Genomic DNA, 21,639 nt, shown 5'->3' on the forward strand with positions numbered 1-21,639 from the left:
TTTTACAAAAATCTGTAATCCGTACCGTACAGAATCTGTACCAGAAACACTTCAAAAATCTGTACCATTCTAGATAAATCTGTACTTGTGATGTCTGGACAGGAAACGAAAACTGCGCTGAGTATTAAAACTATATTATAGAGCCACGAATCTTTTTCGTGATGTAGTTCACAAAACAAGCTACCGCGAACCATTTGCGGTTTTATGAAGCAAATCATATTGTCACGTTACTCCGACTAAAAAATCCGACAGTGTTTAAACATGCACAGTAGTCACAGTACTGTATGTGTCAAATTCGAACATGAGCTCCAGAATAAAATATCATGATAAAGTGACTAAGATCCTGTAATCATGAACATAAATCATTCTATGTGTGACTAAAATATCACGATAACGTGAATAGAATTTACGGAAATCCTGAAATCATGAACATAAGTCACACCACCCTGCCAAAAAAGAAATCAACACGAAACTCGTGAATTAAATATCACGAAAATGTGAATATAGATTACGATTGTAGTGACTAAAACCCCGAAATTATGGACATAAACCATGCTACTCTGCCAGAAAAATCCGATATTAAAATCATGAACAAAATGTCACAGTAACGTGATGAGAAATCACGAAAATCGCGACTAAGCTCCTGAAATCATGACCAGTGTTTTAAAAAAACACATAGTTTCATGAATACGAGGATTGTTATCCATAATTTCAAGAACTTGGTCACGATTTTCGTAAGTCACTCAGTTCGCGAAATCGTGATTTTTTGTTCATGAATTTATGAACGGATTTTTTTCTGTGCAAAATATTCCTAAATCTCAACGGATGTAAATTCATACAATAAAAATAGTGCATTTTATGAGTATCAAAAAAGCTCCACAGATGTTTATCAAAATCAACAGATAGAAACAGTCTCTTCAGAAAAGTTGATTATGCCCTATAACTTTGCTGATGGAAGTTCTATTTTATTTTCATAAATGACCAACCAAACAATTGTCTCTCAGCTATAAAGGGATTAATCACCAAACTAATGCATCTATAAGGTGGGAAATATTTTATAAACCAACTTTGCTAAATCACAATAGCTCAAAATCGGCTTTCCATGGTCAAAACAATTTCGATTACGTCTTTGCCTATTTGGAAAGACTGTGCAGTGTGCACCGCCAATTCCAGGCTTTTTCAAACAAAAACAGATATATTTTGAACCAACTATGAGCAATAAGCGAAACGAACGATAAAGAGAACAACATAATCCGAAATGACGGATATCCGATAAGGTACCAGAGTGGCTTTTAGAAAATCCTCGCATCCTTTTTGTGCACTTCTCTTATCAGTTAAAGTTACTTACGCAAATGTCGTGGGGAAAGTGTAGAAAGGGAAGGGAACAAAAACAGTACAGGGCACAAATAGTACGTTCGAGAAAAATATTCCCGCTTACAAGTTGTCGATGAAAGCCAATATATTCTGATTACTGATTACGTCGATGTACATACTACAACATCAAAAAACAGTTCAAATTTGTATCTAAAAATGACTAGCTTCCATCGTTATTTCACCTTTTAACTATAGAATATTATAGAAATTTTTCACGAAAATACGTTGTTCCGGAGCTTGAGAAACTCTTCGCTAAAAATGCTTGGTCGGAATTACTATTTCACGAGAATTGTCTGTTTTGATTAAGCAATTAATTACGATTTGATTGAAATACTAATTATGTCTTGAAATACTTTTTTTGCCTTTATTCGAAGTATCAGTTCACAGTATACTCTCACCCATATACCACCTCTATCTCATTGTATTCCTACATGTATTGCTACCGACATTGTTGATTCTGTAATGCTCTTAGAAATATCAAAGAATCACAACACCCCGCAGGTATGACCTGTGTGCTGATGTAGAGTGTTTTAGTCAGACGATCAAACAAAGCAGGTAATAAGCAAAATAACTTTCTCCTCCTGACTATCTTTTAGATGCACACAGTGTCTATTCACTGTGACGTTCCGGGGCTTACTGATAAGAAACACTACAGGCCAACCATCATAAACTCGGCATTATTCTGTGCTGTTCGATTCATCTCGATTACACATGTGCCGATCGATACTGCCAGCCAGCTTTCAGAACGCAGCCCAAACGTAACGCACGTAACGATAATCGTCGTCGGGGATGCGAGACACAATCCGATCGATAAGACCAACTCTCGGGTTGAGTTCTACTTGAGATGATCGGAAGCAAGTTCGAAATCAGTCCATCCGGAGCATCGGTACGAAGCGGTTTGCAATTGATCTTGTCCTACGAGCGTAATAGTTGAAGTCTTTCCCCGATAGAAGTTCAACTATTTTTCAGCAGTTTGGTGTTGGAAACTTTACTGTGAACAGCACGTCACGTGGTGAGAACAATCAAACTGAAAGTGTATGAAAAGATAACAAGCAATTTTAGTTCTGTGTTCTGCGTGATCCTCAAAATGTGCAAAAGAAAATCCCTGCTCCTGTGCTCGAAGGTCGTACGTTTATCGGTACCTACGACCCGGAGATGAGATAGGCAAATGTGCTCTCGGTTCGCGTTTCACTGAGCACCAAGTGATAGTATATGGCAAAAGTTCAATGAATCCAGATTTGCGCTGCTTTAAAGTGCGGAAAAAGTAATCAAATTGTGCCAACTAGAACGTATTTTTCACTGGTCATGTTTTTCGAGTCCCTCACAGGAAACGTTTAGTATTTGCAAAATAAATTAGCAATTGAAGGTTGTAATCGTTCCACTAACCTCCGTTAGACAAAACATCGAGAGGCATCCAACAAACATAGCCGTAGTAGCCATCCTCACTACGCAGTAGGAAAAAGTGACCCCATCAGTGCAGATCGAAGTGTCGTCCAAACCGCGCTCAACGTGATCTCGTAATCGTGTATTGCAAACACTGGAAGTGGTGCGTGAAATTGTGTGTTCTAGCCGAAGCCGTTCTAGTCACCGTCTATTGTCCTCGATTGGCAGGCCGAATCTTGGATCGAACATTCATCGCCTTATCAATTGCAATTAGTCTTAGCCTGTCTGCCTCTAATTAGTGCAATAACAACGATTGAAGAAGAGTACCGTTTGTGCAACCGACGGCACAAGCCTCAGAAGGATTTTACAGATCGGCGGAACGGAACCGCTTTGCAGCCATGGCGCTTGATTTTACCAAACGACAGTGGCTTACGCTAATGATTATGGGATTGGCGGACTTTTGCAATGCAATCTGCGTCAGCTTACAGGCGCCGTTCTTTCCCAACGAGGTAATATAAGGATTTATGTTCGCAACACTCCGTCAATGGGATAGTTATGTTTTCGCAGGAAATATAATTTGGAACTGATTGGTCCTTTAAATGGAATTGTGACGGCTTTTAAACTTTTTTTGGTCAAGCATACTTATTGTATTATTGTATCGGAAGATGACTAAATAGAAATATTCCTATTTTATAGATGATATTAGTTTTTGTGCAATAATGGTTTAAACTGTGTAGCTCTCTTTGTTATGATTGTGATTGTTCATAAGACGATCCACTATCGGGAATAAGGTAATATATTATATTGCGGTACATTGTTTCGATGAATTTCTGCAAATTAAACTTTAAAATAATATTTTTTAATTGGATCCGAGAAAATCGAGTCAAAGAAAAGCTGGTTCCCGTCGCCACACAGTGCTTAAGGGTTCGAATGATCGGCAAGAAAGAACTGCATGAATTATTGTGAAACCGTCCTAAACAGGAATAATACAAATCATAAAAATATCGGAGAATCCCGGTTTATTCAGAAATCATTCAGAAGCACATACCGATGAATTGTTCTGGCTATGATTGAGTTTCTTGAATCAGATCGAGCATCTTTCAGTACCTATTATTCCCAAGGACTCCAACCCTTGGAATAATCCCCAGGTGGATACAATTAAAAACTTGTGAAGACACTTTAATGAAAAATCTAAGTACACGAGCATTTTTGAGCCAATTAGCGCATTATCCCAAGAATTTTCTTCAACTCCTATCTTGCTATCATAAAACAATTAATTATAAGCTTGATCAAAACAAAATCTAAGCTATAAACGCTTTCATGAAGGAAAAAAGAGGGGTGGGTAATGTCAGAGACATCACCGGAGTGAAGTAAAAGACACTTTAGCCATTAATTCAAATGCAGCAATTGTTAATATAAGCGTTGCCAACATTTGTTTCAAAAAAACTGGAACCTTTCTTGGAAAAAAACTGGAAAAACTGGATGCTCGAAAAAAACCTACTTTACCCTTGTAATGTTTAAGTCAACGATTCAATGAACGTAATTTTAAATAAACACGTACGTTCCATACCTTTTACTAAAAATTTGAGTCGGTTTTTTTATATTGTCCAAATTAAAAAAGTACTAAAACATTCGAATTTGATTGTAATTGTAAAAGTTAGTTGAATTTTACTGTTTTGAAGGTTTCAATATACACATCCACAAAATCCTAACTTTAAGACCATTTGCTAAACTTTACCACTATGCAACTAGCTGAGAATTCAACAAATGTTCATCAAAATATTTGACACAATGTACTGCCACGTTTATGTTTGAGTTTTTGATTGAAATCGAACCAAAATGTACATTGCCGAACCGTTTTACTCACAAGTGGTATAAAAAGAGTTCAGGTTACGGTGGATTAAAATCTTATTCTGGGGTACTCGACATCATCCCATGGCTTGCTTGAAAATTCTATGAATCAAGTTACAATTTGTGAGAAAAAAAAAATAAGTAAATGAATATTTTAAAAAACTGGATAAAACTGGCTCAAATTTCAAAAAATTGAAAGATTTTTCCGATTGTCTTTTTGACTGGATGTTATAAAAAAACTGGAAGAATCCAGTTTAAACTGGAAGGTTGGCATCGCTGGTTAATATCTTCGGAAATTTTGTGTAAAAGTCAGGCAAATTAAATGTTGAACGTAGTTTTCCTTTAACCACTATAACAAATAAAAGCCCTTTGCAGAGCTATCATACAGGAATCTATAGAAAATTAAATCCGAATATCGGAATAACCGATCTAATGCAATAATTCATAAAATAGCAACAATTGCTGCTTTCAAATTAACTAGCTAAAATTGATTCTGTATCGATTTTGTTGGCTATTTTCGGCAAATTTGAGACTAAGAGAAACGAAAGCAATGAAATTGAAAGACGGATAGGTATTCTAGAGCGAATCAGTTATAAACTTAGAATGGAAAACTAGAACTAGGCAGGCTCATATGGGCATGATCGAAAGGAAAATGTGAAGAATTCTTTGCCTTCTGCAGAGTAGGAGTTGGGAGTTGCACCCAAGTCTACCGCATGGTCTATGGTAGAACATAACATAACGCCGACGCCTATAAAACTTGCTGAGGACCTGTTTCACATGCACTCCTTTCTGTAGAGATTATCATATAAAATAAGTGTGCACTGCTGCAGTTAGCATAATTGTCCCATGTTCTATGGGAGGAATATGCGTAGAACGGCAGTGTTTTATCTTGACCCCAAAACTAAGCGACACACTAACCTTAACTGCCGCCACCAACAATGAGAAAATTCTTCAAGCCGGTACGCTTCAAGGAATCGCACCCTTGTCCACTGTCCAGACGCTGTTCCTATGTTTAAATATTCCTTTATTTCTGTGTCACTGTCTTTAATGAAATAATAAATTTATCTCCCTAGTTTAAACTGAATTTAATTCATTAACCTTAGCAAAAAGAAAATTATCAAATCATAACAGTTTAAAGAAATTCTCATAATCCTAGTTTTAAGAAAATACCAATTGCAACTCCCATAGTTTTAAAGAAACGGGCCGTTTCAAATAATTTTCAAATTCAAATAGACCAACGCTTATAAGTACGTGTGAGAAGCATCTTTCGTCATCAAATAGGAGGGATTAACAATGCACAAAAATTCTCCCTCGTTGGTCGCACATTATTCACCAATCATAGCACAATTTAAGTTAATGACTGTTTTCATAAAATCGATTATTTTCGTTGCTTATAATAATTGTACGTGCAATGGGATTGGTAAGAAAATTGTTATGTTTCGTCAATGTAGTGCAAAAATCTAGTTATTTCGTTCAGTACAACAGTAGTAATTCACGTTCAAAAAATCGGGCAATATTCCGACCGAAAACTTTGAAATGGCGCCCCTATATCGAAAACTTAGAAGTATTCAACTTTAAAAGAGCACTCGCTCAAACTGCTGCTTGGGAGGGTAAGTTCCAGTTTTAAAATAGTCAGTTTGATAATGCAGAACTGCCAAAATTATGAATCTAGAACTAAAACACTCCTGTCCTTAAATAATTAATTAATTCTAAATTATTTTCCCCAGTCGATCGAACCTGAGTGTATGTGCTGAAAACACAACACAGTTCCACACGTGTTTCAAATGAGGCAGCATAAGGAACGGCGGCATATATCAGTTTTAAAGTATGGAGCAAAACTGTTAGAAATAATAAATCAAAACTCTCCGCCAGGGATGTGATTGTTTCTGTAACAATTCCACTTAACAAATCCTATTGAAAATACAACGATGCTGAACTAAAGAATATGATCGGTAAAAATACTAATGCTTGCAAACCTGTTATAAAAATAAACACCATTCATTGCGTTCTCTTGATAACTGCTCCAAAATAACAAACCCAGTTTAGTCCACTCGTGCTTTAGAAATACCTACAGAAGCAGTGATAAAAACACATCTCGTATATCCGACATAAGAAACGTGTTTGCTAATAGGTTCATTACCCTAGGTACCTACAAACTGCCAAAAACATTTTGACATGAGAATTGTCATCCCAACGTACACACAAGCATATGTAATATAATGCCCAACGAAGCAGAGAGAGAGAGAAAGAATAACAAATCAAAACTCTTCATGCGAATATAATGGTCGCCCTGAACAAGACGGGCTACTTTTTTCTCTGAATCGCTTCGCCTGCCAACAGAAGGAAGACATAATTCGGTTCTTTCTTTTCAGTCTCCTTTGGCAGCAGAATGGTTCTACATCATTAGACAACACAGCACCCTGGGCAATGCTCACTCCGGTAAGCAATTTGTTTGGCTCTTCGTCCTTTCGAAAGGCGAGAATATGCAAATGACGGGGGATAACCCTGGCCGCTTTGTTGTCACGGGAAGCGCCAGCTCCAATACTTCCGCCGCAAGATGAATTACATATCACTACTGGCAGGTAGACGGGTGCTCAGGCACCGGCCTAGTGACTCTTTCTCAGCACGCGATGGATTCGATCGACAAGATCGTGCATGGTGTAGACAGCACGAGTGTAACACCCGGTTTTGTACTCCGTTCAGTTTACGTACGAAACCAAAAGAGTAGGGATGGCCATCTAATGGAAATAAAATCAACGCTCTTGTCTTTTATACACTACTGCTTGCCCGCTGTGTTTGTTGTACTCGGTTGAATTTACTTTCAGCAATTTGTGGATCACGCATTTGTTTACACAGGTAAATGCAATAAATATATTTGTTCCTCCAAAGTAGGACATACAGATGCTGAACCCGCTGAAAACCGCTATCACAGGCGGACGCCACCACTATCGCTACTTGTATTTCTACTGCTCAACTATGAGAACATTACTTGCAGGAATATCTTAGTATCTACTATCAGAAGGTGAGGACACCGCACAAAAATTAACGAGTTGTTCATCGCTGTTTCAGAGGTCGAATATGATGTTATTGTTCTGACTGACACGTGGATGAATGATCAGATCAGACAGTACAGGGAAAAACCTGGTGGCGGTGTGCTTATCTCAGTGTTCAACTGGCTCTCGACCAAACATAAAACTGATAATAACGATCTCGAACGACTATTCGTGGTCGCTATACACCGAATTTTTTTTTTTGCGCGGGTATGCGTCCCGCGCAAAAAAAACGGTGCAAAAAAATCTGTTGTATTTGGAGAAACCGTGCAAAAAAATTCTCGTTATATTGAAATAAAAAATTCGTGCTATTTCGAGAAACCGTGCAAAAAAAATCTGTAAAAGATTTTTTTATCAACAGGTATTTGATTATGATATGTGATAGTGAATAGTGTTGGACTTTTTCAATGTACAAGGGATCGTCAATGTGCCAAGTAGAAGTTTTCTCAATGTTTCGAGGAGTTTTTTTTAAATAAAAACTCGTTTCTTTATTCAGTTCGATGTTATTGTCAGTTGAAAGTCAATAGTAAAATGTATCAACTATTTAGAGTTCGTTAAGTTGTTGCAGATTACACAGTGCCACAGTGAATTTGAACTATTTAAATGAACTAGTATAGCAAATGCGATACAAAATAACGTTGTATACACAAAATCTTTATTTATAGCAAAAATAAACATTTTCTAGGACTTTCAGCACAACGAAATTAGCTACGTTATCATTTTCAGCCGATTTTCGATTTTGTAACATTTTTGGATAGAAGAAAATTAGATCTTTCGGCGACTGTCTGCAAAGTAACCACCGGTCTTCGAGAGGAAGACCAAATTTTACGCATGTGTGTTTCGAAAAATGTGTTGTGCTCTAGTTTGTCTACTCCTAAAAACCTGTTTTAATCCACCTAGCAGTGCAATTATGCCTTTCTCATTTCTTCAAACTATGACTCTATGACCGATTATGTTCAATATAATTGTGGAAATGTCTATTACATTCTTAATACACTTTGCACCTACACACGAACGCTCGGGTTGACGATTTTCAGATTGATTGCATAACCTTTCTAGAGTGTGTCTCATATTTATATTGTTCACCCTGTTTTTTCAGTATAACTTTTTTTATCGTTCAAGGAAACTGTACCAATTTTTCATCGTTCATTTTGAAACTTAATCAACGATGTTTCTCGAAATTTCGAAACCCAAGTGCGTTTCGTTCGCTTGTTATGGCAGTTTAAGTGAAAAAAGTGGTGTCCCACATTTATACGCTCACCCTACTATTTTTTGGCTAACTTTTTCTCTATTCACACAAACTCTTCCAGATGTTCAGTGTTTATTTTAAAGTGTAATCAACAATTTTTCTCGAAGTTTGGAAACACTAGTGCATCTTGTTGGTTTGTTATGGCAATTTAAGCGAAAAATGTGTCACTTATTTATCCTTTCATCCCATTTTCTCAGATTAACTTTTTTCAGTCAAAAGTACTGCACCAAATTTTCTAAGTTTATTTTAAAGCCTAATTTGCCATGCTTCTCAAAATTTGGAAGCTTTGATGCGTTTTTTTGCCTTTCTCAATAGAAAGGTATTGCAATTGCTCTGAAAACCGACCTTTTAACGGAGGGCCGAGTGACATATACCATTCGATTCAGTTCGTCGAGTTCGGCAAATGTCTGTGCGTGTGTATGTATTTGTGTATGTATGTATGTATGTGTGTATATGCGTCTGTGTGTGTGACCAAAAATGTCACTCATTTTTCTCAGAGATGGCTTACGGGTTGTGGCGTGCGATCACATAGCAAATTGCGATTCAAACCGATGCTCCGATGAAAGCCAAAAAGGTAAAAATTTAGCTAAAATGTCCCTCAACAAACTCAAACAACAATTTGCAGTTCTAGGTCACCGACGGACAACCAAGCTTTCGTTGACTACATTGAACACCATAGACGATTCCGAAGTGCCCTGGGAAAACCGCCATCTTTCAAAATTAACGAAGTCACATCAGTTTCGCGGAAATGGTTGGGCTGATTTTCACAAACTTAGTCCCAAATGATAGCTATAATATCCCCAAAGATGTCTATAAAATTTTGAACGGATCGCTTTTATGGTTCCGGAAATATAGAGTAAACCGCCCGGTCACATATGAAACTCCCATGTAAGCCGGATCTCAAAATTTTTTTCAAAGGGGATACCCCATGAAATTTCAGAAATCGAATTCGTATTTTTGATGCCAAACATCTCTAAAATGCATGAAACGTCGAGATTTTATGTAATCTCGAAAATTTTTTTATAAACATTGCCTTTTTGGGACTTTACCGATTTCGCTCCTTTTTTCAATTTAATATTACCGTGGCTAGTTCTTCTTTTGCAAAATTTTAGAACTCGAATAATGATTTCTTTTCTTGTATATAGTTGTCAAGTCATGTATAATAAAATTGTAATGTATACATTTGAAAGCTTTTAATAAATATAAGCACCTAAAAAATTCTCGTGTTCATCATTGAGAAAGGCACAATTACACCGCTAGGTGGATTAAAACAGGTTTTTTTGTTTGTTATGGCAGTTTAAGTAAAAAAAAGTTGTTCCTGCATTTATACGTTCACTAAGAAAAAATATAGTTTTTCCCAAAAAATGCATTATTCAAGTAAATATCCGGTAATACTTAACACTACATTTATCAGTCGATCGAATTCCTATCATTTTTGAGTACAAGTTTCATTCGCTTCGGTATTTAATCATTACGATTTTCTATATTTCTTGCTCTAAGTTTGTTTTAGAATGATTTGATTGCTTTCTTGAACTTTACAACTGACGAATACTGATTCTGATGTAGCAGAGACAAGCAAAAAACGCCATTTGTCATCATTTTCCTCCTATTTTGCGAAAAACAAAATGCGGACTAAGCACACTGAAATTGGTTTATTTTGTAGAAAAGTGTTATTTTTTATAAATAGCATAAAATATCAAAATGATATCTAGCAAAAACTTAACTAATAACTAATACCCCATTAGCCGTAGCTATACACTTTCTTCAGCCCCTACATTTGGCTCAACTATTTGAAGTGTTTTCAATACTTTTAAAATTTTGTAGATACCTATTTTTGAAGAAAAACTAATGAAAAACACCAAAAATTAAACTTTTTACCAAGTTTTAAAGGCTCTGCCGCTCTTATAATCCACAATTTGTACAAACTAACTAACCAAACTTCTCCATTTGGATCTCTAGAAAAATAAAAAAAATACTGAAAAAAAATCTAAGACAGTTCAGGAGCACTTCAACAAGCATGAATTTGAAATTTTACCCAAAATCGGCCCATTTTACAAAAAATCAAAATTCACCACTAGTAGGGAGCGTTTTAACAAATTCACTCCCAAGAAGAAAGTGGTCCTGATACCCTAACCTTTCATTTAAGAAGTGAGCCCGATGACTTTTTTAACATGATGTCATTTTGGGACACCCTTATGCACCCATGAGGGACAAACTCGTACGTGCAAGTACTGTAATCAGACAGCACATCATGAAGTCATGTCAAGTGATCCTCGAATTTTTCGCAAAATCACCGATCTTCATGAGGTATATTTTATTGGATAGTGTTAATACCGACTAGCTCACGGCTATACCCACTCAAGGTCGACGTTCTAGCTTGCTTCAGGAGGACACACTTACCTTAACCATCGAAAACATTTCAAAGTAGATTGACAAGAAAGACCCACAATAGGGAAACCAGGAATTTGATCTACAATAGAATTGCACGAAATACAAATTAGGTTAACATATTTATTTAAGATTTACATCGTCGGTTAAGAAAGGGTGGAAGGGAAAGGAAGATGGAAAGGGGGGGGGTTCGTTGCGGCCGTTCTGGAACACATGAGCTTCATGCACGAAGAGGGTACTTGCCACACTCCTACCGTCTGGTTTCTCCTGAGCTGGTATCCAATATCTGGTACAGAGTTCCTGGGTTCCGATCTCGATCGCAGCGTCACGGCGTGTCCAGAATCGTGGTACTGCCTTGAGTGCTTCTTTCGCTGTTGTCTGTCGACGTCCCACGTGCTCGCTAACGGGGCGGCAACGCATCGGATATTGGGCTCTAGCAAGCGGGGGAATTCCCGCCGGACCTCACCAGAACCCTCACCTCCAAAGCTGTGGTTACCGTCCTCCCGCAGCGTGTGACCCAACGTAAACGGGTACTCGTTGGCCACCAGCACGGAGCTCGCCGGCTTAAGTCTGGTTCGGCGTAACACGCCAACCTTTTCCGTCTTCGAAACGCTTTCGTCGTCGGGAACCTTCCTTCGGTCGACGCAGTATCCGATGTCACTTGGTTCCGGACAGGAGTTCTCTCGACTCGGCCCAGCGGACAGGCAGCACGGATGACCAATCCGTCCCATACACGAGGTCTCTTTTCCTTTTTTCGACCTTCGGGCAAACGCACTTTTTCTTGAACTTTCCGACACGTCTTTCTTCGGTCACTGTCCTATACTTTCTCCCAGACTCTCGCTATCTTCTCTCATTCCTCTTTTCTTGCTTCCTATCTCGCAAATTTCTCCTTCTCTTTCTTCCGGAAACGTCAGTCTTACCATCATTGCAGATAGGTGACGTTCATGAGATGTGACGGTAGAGATGTGAAACGTGTATTCGTTCGTCGATCATTTGATCAGGGTTGTAATAAAGGTGGGGTGAAGAGGGGGGTGTTTTGCTTTTAAAAAATTATAAGTTATTAATTTACCACTTCCAAATTAAGCTACTATCTGCTATTTTTTTCAATTTTACGCTAGCTCTTTCCAATACCATGGTCTCCATAAAGTGGTCTAAATTTATTGTTAACGGTTGGTTGGTAACAATCATCCCTCCTCCCAATAAAAATAATTACCAAACACGGAGTACGTGAGTTGTAATTTTTTTTCATGGATTGACATTTTCCTGAATCGAGGCCTACGTGAAATAGTGTTCATCGGTTAAACAATTCTCCGGATCCGTTTGTTTTGTTTGGATTATAAACCCTTGCTGCAGATGGATATTCTGAATTTACCTTTCTGCGCTGTAAATCAATTCCAACTGAATTTACTGATTAGGTTGCTGTTAATAAATTTGTCGCATTCCTATTTTATTTTTATTTATTGTAATCCTGTTTTGATTCTATATTTTTAATTACTTATTCCTAGACGTCGTATATATTTATTCTAATATTCCCGTTCACAATCTCACACATTTGGGTACCCTTTGAACTCTTTCATTTCCCATTCATTCCTCTTTTCATTCATCCTTAATTTCCTAGTCTACCTTAACTATCATCCATCTAGCAGACCAGCGATATCTCCATAGACGCTGCTAATTAGAAGATAAGATCCCTCTTCTAATCCTACGACGAGGCAAATAACCTGCTACTTCATCGGATTTTCACTATTGCAAGTTATGAAAACTTATCATATATCTCACAGACAGAGAAAGTTTTGCATCTGTTTATGTCTGTGACCAAGTCGTTTTTTCCAAACGAACGGTCCCTCAACTTATCGCTTTCCCTTCTTTCTAGCAAAGATGCGAGCCACTAGGTAGTTGTCACATTTTTAAAGTGAAATAATTAATTTGACAACGCCAACCATGGTGGGAATCAAAACAAATCCTGATTGATGCTGGTATCGTATATACACGTAGGCAAAAGTTTATTTCAGCAATGGAAAATTACCGATTACTAACTCTAAAAGGACCTACTTTGAAGGAGAGAGAATTGCTTTTCGCCAAACCGATTAGAACGCAATTCAATATTTATTTTATATTTTGTCGGTCGAACGAACCCATTGCGGAAAGGGAATAATTGTTACCCGTACAAGTTATTCCATTTCTCAAGTGTAAGCACTGAGTTGGATAGAGTAGTTGTTCGGTTTTAAGCAGGTTTGAGGTGCACGGCAGGCCATACGCCCAGTGATTTGCCATCAAGATCTGCGATCTCGTATGATGATGATCCTATTTTCCGTATTATTGTCGCCGGTAGGTACTGTGGCCCATACTTGGCATTGTAGTTATCTAAAGCGCTTGATTGCTTTAAATTGCGTCTATAGATCATTTGGCCTACCTGTAATGGTTTTCCAAATGCTCGATGCCGAAGGTTATATCGATTGAGGCCTTCCTGGTGGGCTACTTTAAGATTACTTTGAATAAAATTATTAATATTGCCAAACATTTCAGTTTGTCGTCGTGCACGCTCTTCGGTGGATATTTTTGGATCGTCATTACCGAAGCTATGATCAGATCCTTTAATGAACATTTCGTAACCATGCGTCGAAAAAAAAGGGGTTAGTTCTGTCGCAGAATGTTCCGAAGTGTTCATAACAGCTTCTACTTCGGACAACTTTGTGTCCCAGAGTTTTTGATCCGTTTTTACATAGGTTCGTATGGCGGCGTTTACTGTTCTGTTAACCCGTTCGACAGGGTTTGCCTGTGAATGGTACTTTGAGTTTAGCCAATGCCGAATGTCGAACCGGGAGCAGAGCGAACGAAACTCATGAGACAAGAAGCACGAAGCGTTATCCGTAATGAGTACCTCGGGCACTGAATTCCGGTAGAACCAGTGGTCTCGCAATGCCTTGCAGAGGTTTTTACTCTCAATCTTACGGAATGGGATCAGCATTATCCACTTGCTGAAAAGATCTACGATAGATAAAATATATTGATTTTGATTACGACTTCTAGGCAATGGACCTATGAAGTCTAAGGCGATAATCTGCCACGGATGGGATGTAATTCGTTGTTCGCCTAGCGGTGGTGCTAAAGCAATGTTAGGGGCTTTCGTTTCTTTACAGGTGGCACATTTACCTACATATTCACGTACGTCAAGTACCATCCGAGGCCAATGATATCGCAGACGAATTCGACTGAGGGTTCGATCGATGCCCAAATGCATCGAATTATCATGACATTCGTATATGATGAGGTTACGTTCGGCAGGATGTGGAAATATTTTCCAGTCGAACCTATCATCGTGCGGCTCACTGGGATTCGCGACGTACTTGTATAGTACCCCTTCCCGAATCTGAAAATCTACATTTTTGTCTGGTTCCTCGGAAACTTTTTTCAGTAGATCATCATATAACGTCTCGGCAGCGTTGATAGAATTTGCGTTCAGTTTGGTTGTGGGGGACGAAGGAGAAACTGTACTTGCACCGGCGGCGGCAGCGACAACTGATACACTACGGGAGAGTGCGTCTGCCACCACATTTTCTTTACCTCGACGATGACAAATCGTCATATCGTAATGCTGTAACTCCAGACACCATCGACTGCACCGAGATGCCGTTTTCCATTTCGCCGTCATCATATGAGTTAAGGCTGCTGAGTCGGTGATCACCGTAAAATGGGAACCCTCGATGTAGCCCCGGAAGGCGTCGATGGACAAAAGAACAGCCAATGCTTCTTTTTCGCATGCGTGGTAATTCTTTTGAGGAGTTGTCAGCTTGTGTGAAAAGAAAGCGACCACTCTTTCGAATCCGTCTTGAACTTGAGTCAAGACTCCTGCGACAGCAACATCGCTGGCATCGGTTTGAAGGGTGAATTCCCTTGAGAAGTCCGGACAAGTTAGAACAGGAGCTGAGATTAGCTTTTCCTTAATTAGGTGGAATGCTTCTTCAGCCGATTCGTTCCAACCCAATACCTTCGACTTGGTTTTCAGCAAGTCTGTTAGGGGGGACGTAATTCCGCTAAAGTCCCCTATGAATCGGCGATAGTAATTTGCCATTCCTAGGAACCGCCGAAGCTTAGTGACCGTATTAGGCCGGTCGTAATCCACAATGGCTCGGACTTTGTCTGGGTTGGCCCTAAGGCCCTCGGTTGACAACAAGTATCCTAGAAACGGCAATTCACTAACGCCGAACTTAGATTTTTCAAGGTTTATAGAAAGGTTCGCTTCTGTTAGGCGTTTCGCTACTTCTGTAAGGAGCTGTACGTGATGCTCGAACGTCTCCGATACTATGACAATATCGTCAAGGTATACGAAGACGTTCGGTTCCAATTCACCGTGCCCGAGGACCCTGTCCATCAGACGGGACAGGGTTGCTGGACTGTTCACAAGCCCGAACGGTAACCTGGTGAATTGGAACATGCCCTTGCCCTGGATACTGAACGCAGTGTATCGTCTAGAGCCCTTCTTCAACGCAATTTGGAGAAATGCTTCCGACAGATCTATCGTACTAAGGTATTTGGCTTTTGGAAGCTGTCCAAGAATTCGGCCTGGGTGGGGCAAGGGATATGCGTCACGTACAGTTCTCTCGTTTATTTTACGAGCATCCAAACAGAGACGAACCTTTCCAGTTGGTTTTATAACCGGCACCACATTGGAGCACCAATCTGAGTGGGATCTCTCGATTATTCCAATCGATAACATCCTCTCCAATTCATCCGCTACCTTATGTTGCACCTTAGGGGAAAGAGAATATGGGTATTGGCGTACTGGGGTTTTCCCTTCCCATTTTTCGTCAATCTTGATCTCGTGTTCGATCAGAGGGGTTACAGTCAAACCATCCTGGCGGGCACCCAGAAACAGTTCTTTTATTTCTGTGAGCTGCTTTAACTCCGACTCGGTAAACGAGTCTGTGGCAGAAGAATGTACTTCGAGAGTAGCACAGTCCCTCATAGTTGGCCATATCTGAAATTTCTGCCAAAAGTCCATACCAAGTATGCAATCGACAGCTAAAGTTCTAACCACTAAGGTTTGGATTATCTTAATGCGACCTGCGAAATTGAAAGGAATGGAAAGCTGGTCGAGTACTTCTAGTTTTGACCCATTTGCAGAGCGTACCACCGTGGGTCGGTCCAATGGTCTCAGCCTTTGATTGTTAAGTCTACGGAAAACATCTTCATTAATTAAAGTTAATTGGCTCCCAGAGTCTAGTAGACCTTGTGAGGGTTGGCCATAAATCTTGATGTTGGCGTAAGGTCGGTTGTCGTTGGTATCTTTAATAGAAATATTAAGGACCTGATCGCTCGAATATAGATCTTCCCGAACAGGTTCCCAAAACTCAGAAAGGGTAACTCCTGACGGAACCAAATTTACGCGTTTGGGCTCGACGGTCGGCGATTTCTGACCGCCTGCAAGCCGTTTTTTTGGCAGAATGGGCAATTATGCGTTTCGAAACCTTTGAATCCGCACACCATACATAGAGAACCTTTGTAGTTCCTACACTGCTCCAGCGTATGACTTGTTTGTCGGCAGTACAGACACTCATAACTACGGGGGGGGCGATGAGCATCTATAAGGGTCTCTAAAGTACGTGATGGCTTAGAAGGGCCCTCCTTTGGGTTCGGTTCCTTTCCTTGAGCTGCTGGTGGAGGTTGATTTATTTTCTTGCCTTCTGGGCTTCCTTTTGTTTTTTTGTTTGCCTCAGTTGACTTGGTGGGATTTGACCCTTGTTGTTGATTAGGTTTAAAAGGGGGCCGATTGTTATTGCCCTTCCAGTCGCCCTTATCAGACGTAGTTTCTGAAATAGCACTCGTTGATTTTTCGTTGCCAAATACTTTGGCATACAACGAAAAATTTGACGCATCTATCATATGCCCCGCTTCTAGCAACTCTGGTATATTAAAGATCGGCTTCCAAAGAAGTGTTTTTTTGTAGTCTGCCCTCATATTCCTTTTAAGAATATCGAGCTGTTCATTTTCGCTCATGGGCACAATCATCGACCTGAACATGCTTTCCATGTCATAGTAATACTCTTGGAATGTTTCATTTCTCTGCTGGCGCCTTTGGTAAACCCTAGAGCGAACCAGCGAATCGAGCTCAGGGTGAGCAAACGTTTTCCGGAGTTCGTTGACCAAATGCTGCCAGCTGAGAAGGCGTCCCGAAGAACGCATGGTCATGTACCAGTTCAGAGCTGGTCCCGTAAACAAATGAAAAGCGGAGTCAAACAGCTCACTTTCATAGGTTCTTTCCGATAGGGCCAGTTGCGACACCAGGACCAAGAATTCATTTAACTTGAGTCCCTGATCGGTGCCGGCGTACTTGTCAAGTTTCCATTTCGACACAGGTAGCGATTTGTGGCCAAATTGACCACTATTCGGTTCAGCAGCGCCAGGATACTGAAAAGGTACTGGAGCCTGAACCTGGCGAGGCAATATTTGCTCGTTAAATTGAATGTGAGGAGTGTAGGTTTTACCAGTACTTGTCCAATTGTGTGGAATGGGAGCAGACATTGATGAAGGGTTTTGAGTTCCCCCCACTGTGACCGGAAACCTCCCCGAATTAGCTGATGACCAAGCCTGGTTATTTTGCCCTCGTTCATATTGCGATGTAGGAGTGGTATTGGAAAAGAAAGTAATTGGTGTGTAATAAGGGGCGTGCGATACCGGCACGACTCCCTTAGCTGCATTTGGAGTAGGGTATATGGAAGTTGTTACGCGCGGAAACGTATTTGTGGTCGTTGTTTGTGTGTGGAACTTGATCATGGGATATATGGATGAAGTCTCGGGACTAAGTGCGGAAGCAACGATCGTCGCTATCGGATAGCTTGGCATCGTGATTGGGATTGTGAAATGGTTGCCGGACCCATGGCTGCTTTGGAATTGTGAGAAATCACTCCAATCACCAGGAACGGTTAAATCGCTAGCCATTGGTCGTGGTGCACATTGAGATGAATGCCCGTTTGAACTGTCGATCTCCGGCCCCTTTTGTTTAAGGATTGTACCCGTGTAGGTGGTCTGGTGTACTAGCCCAACCGTCGTGGTCACAATCTGGTTTAGGTTAGTCGGAAGATTGGAGTGCAACTCCTTGTATCTCCGCAGTGAATTGATTTCATGCTCTAGTGCCACCAATGCTTCTTTGACATCGGTCGATTCAGCCTGTTTCAAATCACCGTTAAGTAACCCCAACCTAAACAAGGACTGTGTAATATCTTTCTCATTTTCTGACAATCGAACATTTCCCGTTTGTTCCACTAACGGCACAAGTGGTACTAGTCCGGTAGAACTTGGGATTGCTCCTGGAATTTTATCTACTGGATTCTCATTCTCTCCAAACAACCTATCAATTCCCGTACCATCCTGCTCCTCTGATATTATTGTTCGTTTCCCGTAATAGAATGTGTTCAGACGTGACAGCACTGCTTCCTGCATTTTAGCGACCTCAATTTTACCCTCAGTGGTCATGTGATCTTCCAAGCGGATCAGCCGACTTCCCAGGTGCAACAATCTTGATTGACACCTAAGCGGTACATCTTTCGTAGATGTTTGAATAATGTCGTCTAGCTCTGTGAACTTGTCCCTACAAGTTCTGAAATCCTCCCTAGGATCCCGTTTCCCTACTAAAATCTTCGTCCTATTAGGATTCTCCTCCGCCTTTTCCTCTTTTAACACCTCCCTAAGAGCTCGTCTCTTTCTTGACATCGCTTCATTGTCATTAAACACAATATCTCGCACCTCCAGTTCGAAATCTAATTCATCTTCATTCAAATGATCAACCCTAATGTCGTAAAATAATTGCTTTAGTTTCTCTGCTATTAAATGTGGTGTGCTGAGCGCCATATTTAGATATTTTCAAAATCTAATCAATTCTCAATCCTAAATACTATTATAAATTCACTTTTCAATTCAATTCACTTAATCCTAATTTCAAATTTAGTTCGGATCCCTAATAATATTTACATATGTTTAACTCAATCAGTATCGTTCAATAGAAAAAGATTACAACTATGAGAAATAAATCAAAAAAATCTGAATGGTGAATATAATTCAATAATTTATCCTTAAGTGGATCAAACGGATCGTATGTTGTATCTTTGAGCAACTATTTCAACGCACACAACGAAACATTCACGATGAATAGAGAGACGAATCGTGAGTCTCCCGGAGCAAGCAGAAAATGTTCTTGGAATAAGGATATTTTTTTTTTTAGTTGGATCGCCAATTGTTAATACCGACTAGCTCACGGCTATACCCACTCAAGGTCGACGTTCTAGCTTGCTTCAGGAGGACACACTTACCTTAACCATCGAAAACATTTCAAAGTAGATTGACAAGAAAGACCCACAATAGGGAAACCAGGAATTTGATCTACAATAGAATTGCACGAAATACAAATTAGGTTAACATATTTATTTAAGATTTACATCGTCGGTTAAGAAAGGGTGGAAGGGAAAGGAAGATGGAAAGGGGGGGGGGGGTTCGTTGCGGCCGTTCTGGAACACATGAGCTTCATGCACGAAGAGGGTACTTGCCACACTCCTACCGTCTGGTTTCTCCTGAGCTGGTATCCAATATCTGGTACAGAGTTCCTGGGTTCCGATCTCGATCGCAGCGTCACGGCGTGTCCAGAATCGTGGTACTGCCTTGAGTGCTTCTTTCGCTGTTGTCTGTCGACGTCCCACGTGCTCGCTAACGGGGCGGCAACGCATCGGATATTGGGCTCTAGCAAGCGGGGGAATTCCCGCCGGACCTCACCAGAACCCTCACCTCCAAAGCTGTGGTTACCGTCCTCCCGCAGCGTGTGACCCAACGTAAACGGGTACTCGTTGGCCACCAGCACGGAGCTCGCCGGCTTAAGTCTGGTTCGGCGTAACACGCCAACCTTTTCCGTCTTCGAAACGCTTTCGTCGTCGGGAACCTTCCTTCGGTCGACGCAGTATCCGATGTCACTTGGATCCGGACAGGAGTTCTCTCGACTCGGCCCAGCGGACAGGCAGCACGGATGACCAATCCGTCCCATACACGAGGTCTCTTTTCCTTTTTTCGACCTTCGGGCAAACGCACTTTTTCTTGAACTTTCCGACACGTCTTTCTTCGGTCACTGTCCTATACTTTCTCCCAGACTCTCGCTATCTTCTCTCATTCCTCTTTTCTTGCTTCCTATCTCGCAAATTTCTCCTTCTCTTTCTTCCGGAAACGTCAGTCTTACCATCATTGCAGATAGGTGACGTTCATGAGATGTGACGGTAGATATGTGAAACGTGTATTCGTTCGTCGATCATTTGATCAGGGTTGTAATAAAGGTGGGGTGAAGAGGGGGGTGTTTTGCTTTTAAAAAATTATAAGTTATTAATTTACCACTTCCAAATTAAGCTACTATCTGCTATTTTTTCAATTTTACGCTAGCTCTTTCCAATACCATGGTCTCCATAAAGTGGTCTAAATTTATTGTTAACGGTTGGTTGGTAACAATAGGGAATGTGGTGAATAGCTTTTGGTATAAATATTTCGTTAAAACACCTTTTATTCTTTAAGATATTAACCCTTAAACTTTATTGCACGATAAAATTGTAAATTTTATATCTCAAAAACTACTGAATATAATTCAATGATTTTTTGCACACTTATGGAATGATATTTTGCACTATTTCATAAAAATATTTTTACTGTATAATTATGTGAATAACGGTACTTTGCATCTATTTAAAAATTTCAATTGATTTTTTTCTTATGTTCTTCACGCTAAAAATTTTCAAAGCGTATGTCAAATTATGCGGCAATCTTTCACCTTCAATAATCTGTATTGATTATTTTTCATTTTTGTTCTTATCGAGAGTTATAGAGGATTTTATAACAGTGCGCTCTTTCAACGCACGGCCCACTTTGATGCAACCCGCGAGAATTGGCAACGTCGCACGTGGCAACGTCAGAATGCGCATCGCGTTGGAAGTGCGCATCGCACAACTAAAAGAAACCACATCTCGATTAGTGCAAAAGGGTAAACTTTTCTATACGGATTATCGAAGATGATTTTTTTCCGGATATTTTGAGATGCTTTAAAATTTTTTGAACGTAGTAAACAACAAAAATTATAGTTGCTTAATATTTTTTTTATTAATATAATTTAACGTTTCTAACAATTAACATCACCAAAAACACTTTTGTTAGAGTATATCTGCGTTATATCCAAATTCATTTTTATTCTACAACATTAATATAGGAAATTTGTAAATCTTATGACAACAGCATTTTATTTCACGTTTTTATTTTCACCGAGTGATATAAACAACAATGTGTCTTTTGAATAAAAAAAAGTTTACTTAGAATCTGTTGTTC

At 39.8% G+C, this 21,639-nt stretch overlaps 1 protein-coding gene across 3 annotated transcripts in view; it reads left to right on the plus strand.

Annotated features, from left to right (window-relative positions):
- The first annotated feature begins 2,234 nt into the window (after positions 1-2,234).
- LOC131684692 (MFS-type transporter SLC18B1-like) overlaps positions 2,235-21,639 on the plus strand; it is a 39,662-nt gene continuing 20,257 nt past the window's right edge. For 2 of the 3 annotated variants that reach the window (XM_058967785.1, XM_058967786.1), the window contains exon 1: positions 2,235-3,266. In XM_058967785.1, the coding sequence (XP_058823768.1) occupies positions 3,156-3,266 (111 nt within the window). In that variant the 5' untranslated portion in view covers positions 2,235-3,155. The remainder of the gene's footprint in view (positions 3,267-21,639) is intronic. The other variant, XM_058967784.1, reaches the window with a different exon arrangement.

The sequence above is a fragment of the Topomyia yanbarensis genome, chromosome 2 (genome assembly GCF_030247195.1).
Source record: "Topomyia yanbarensis strain Yona2022 chromosome 2, ASM3024719v1, whole genome shotgun sequence".
In the NCBI taxonomy this organism is placed as follows: domain Eukaryota; kingdom Metazoa; phylum Arthropoda; class Insecta; order Diptera; family Culicidae; genus Topomyia; species Topomyia yanbarensis.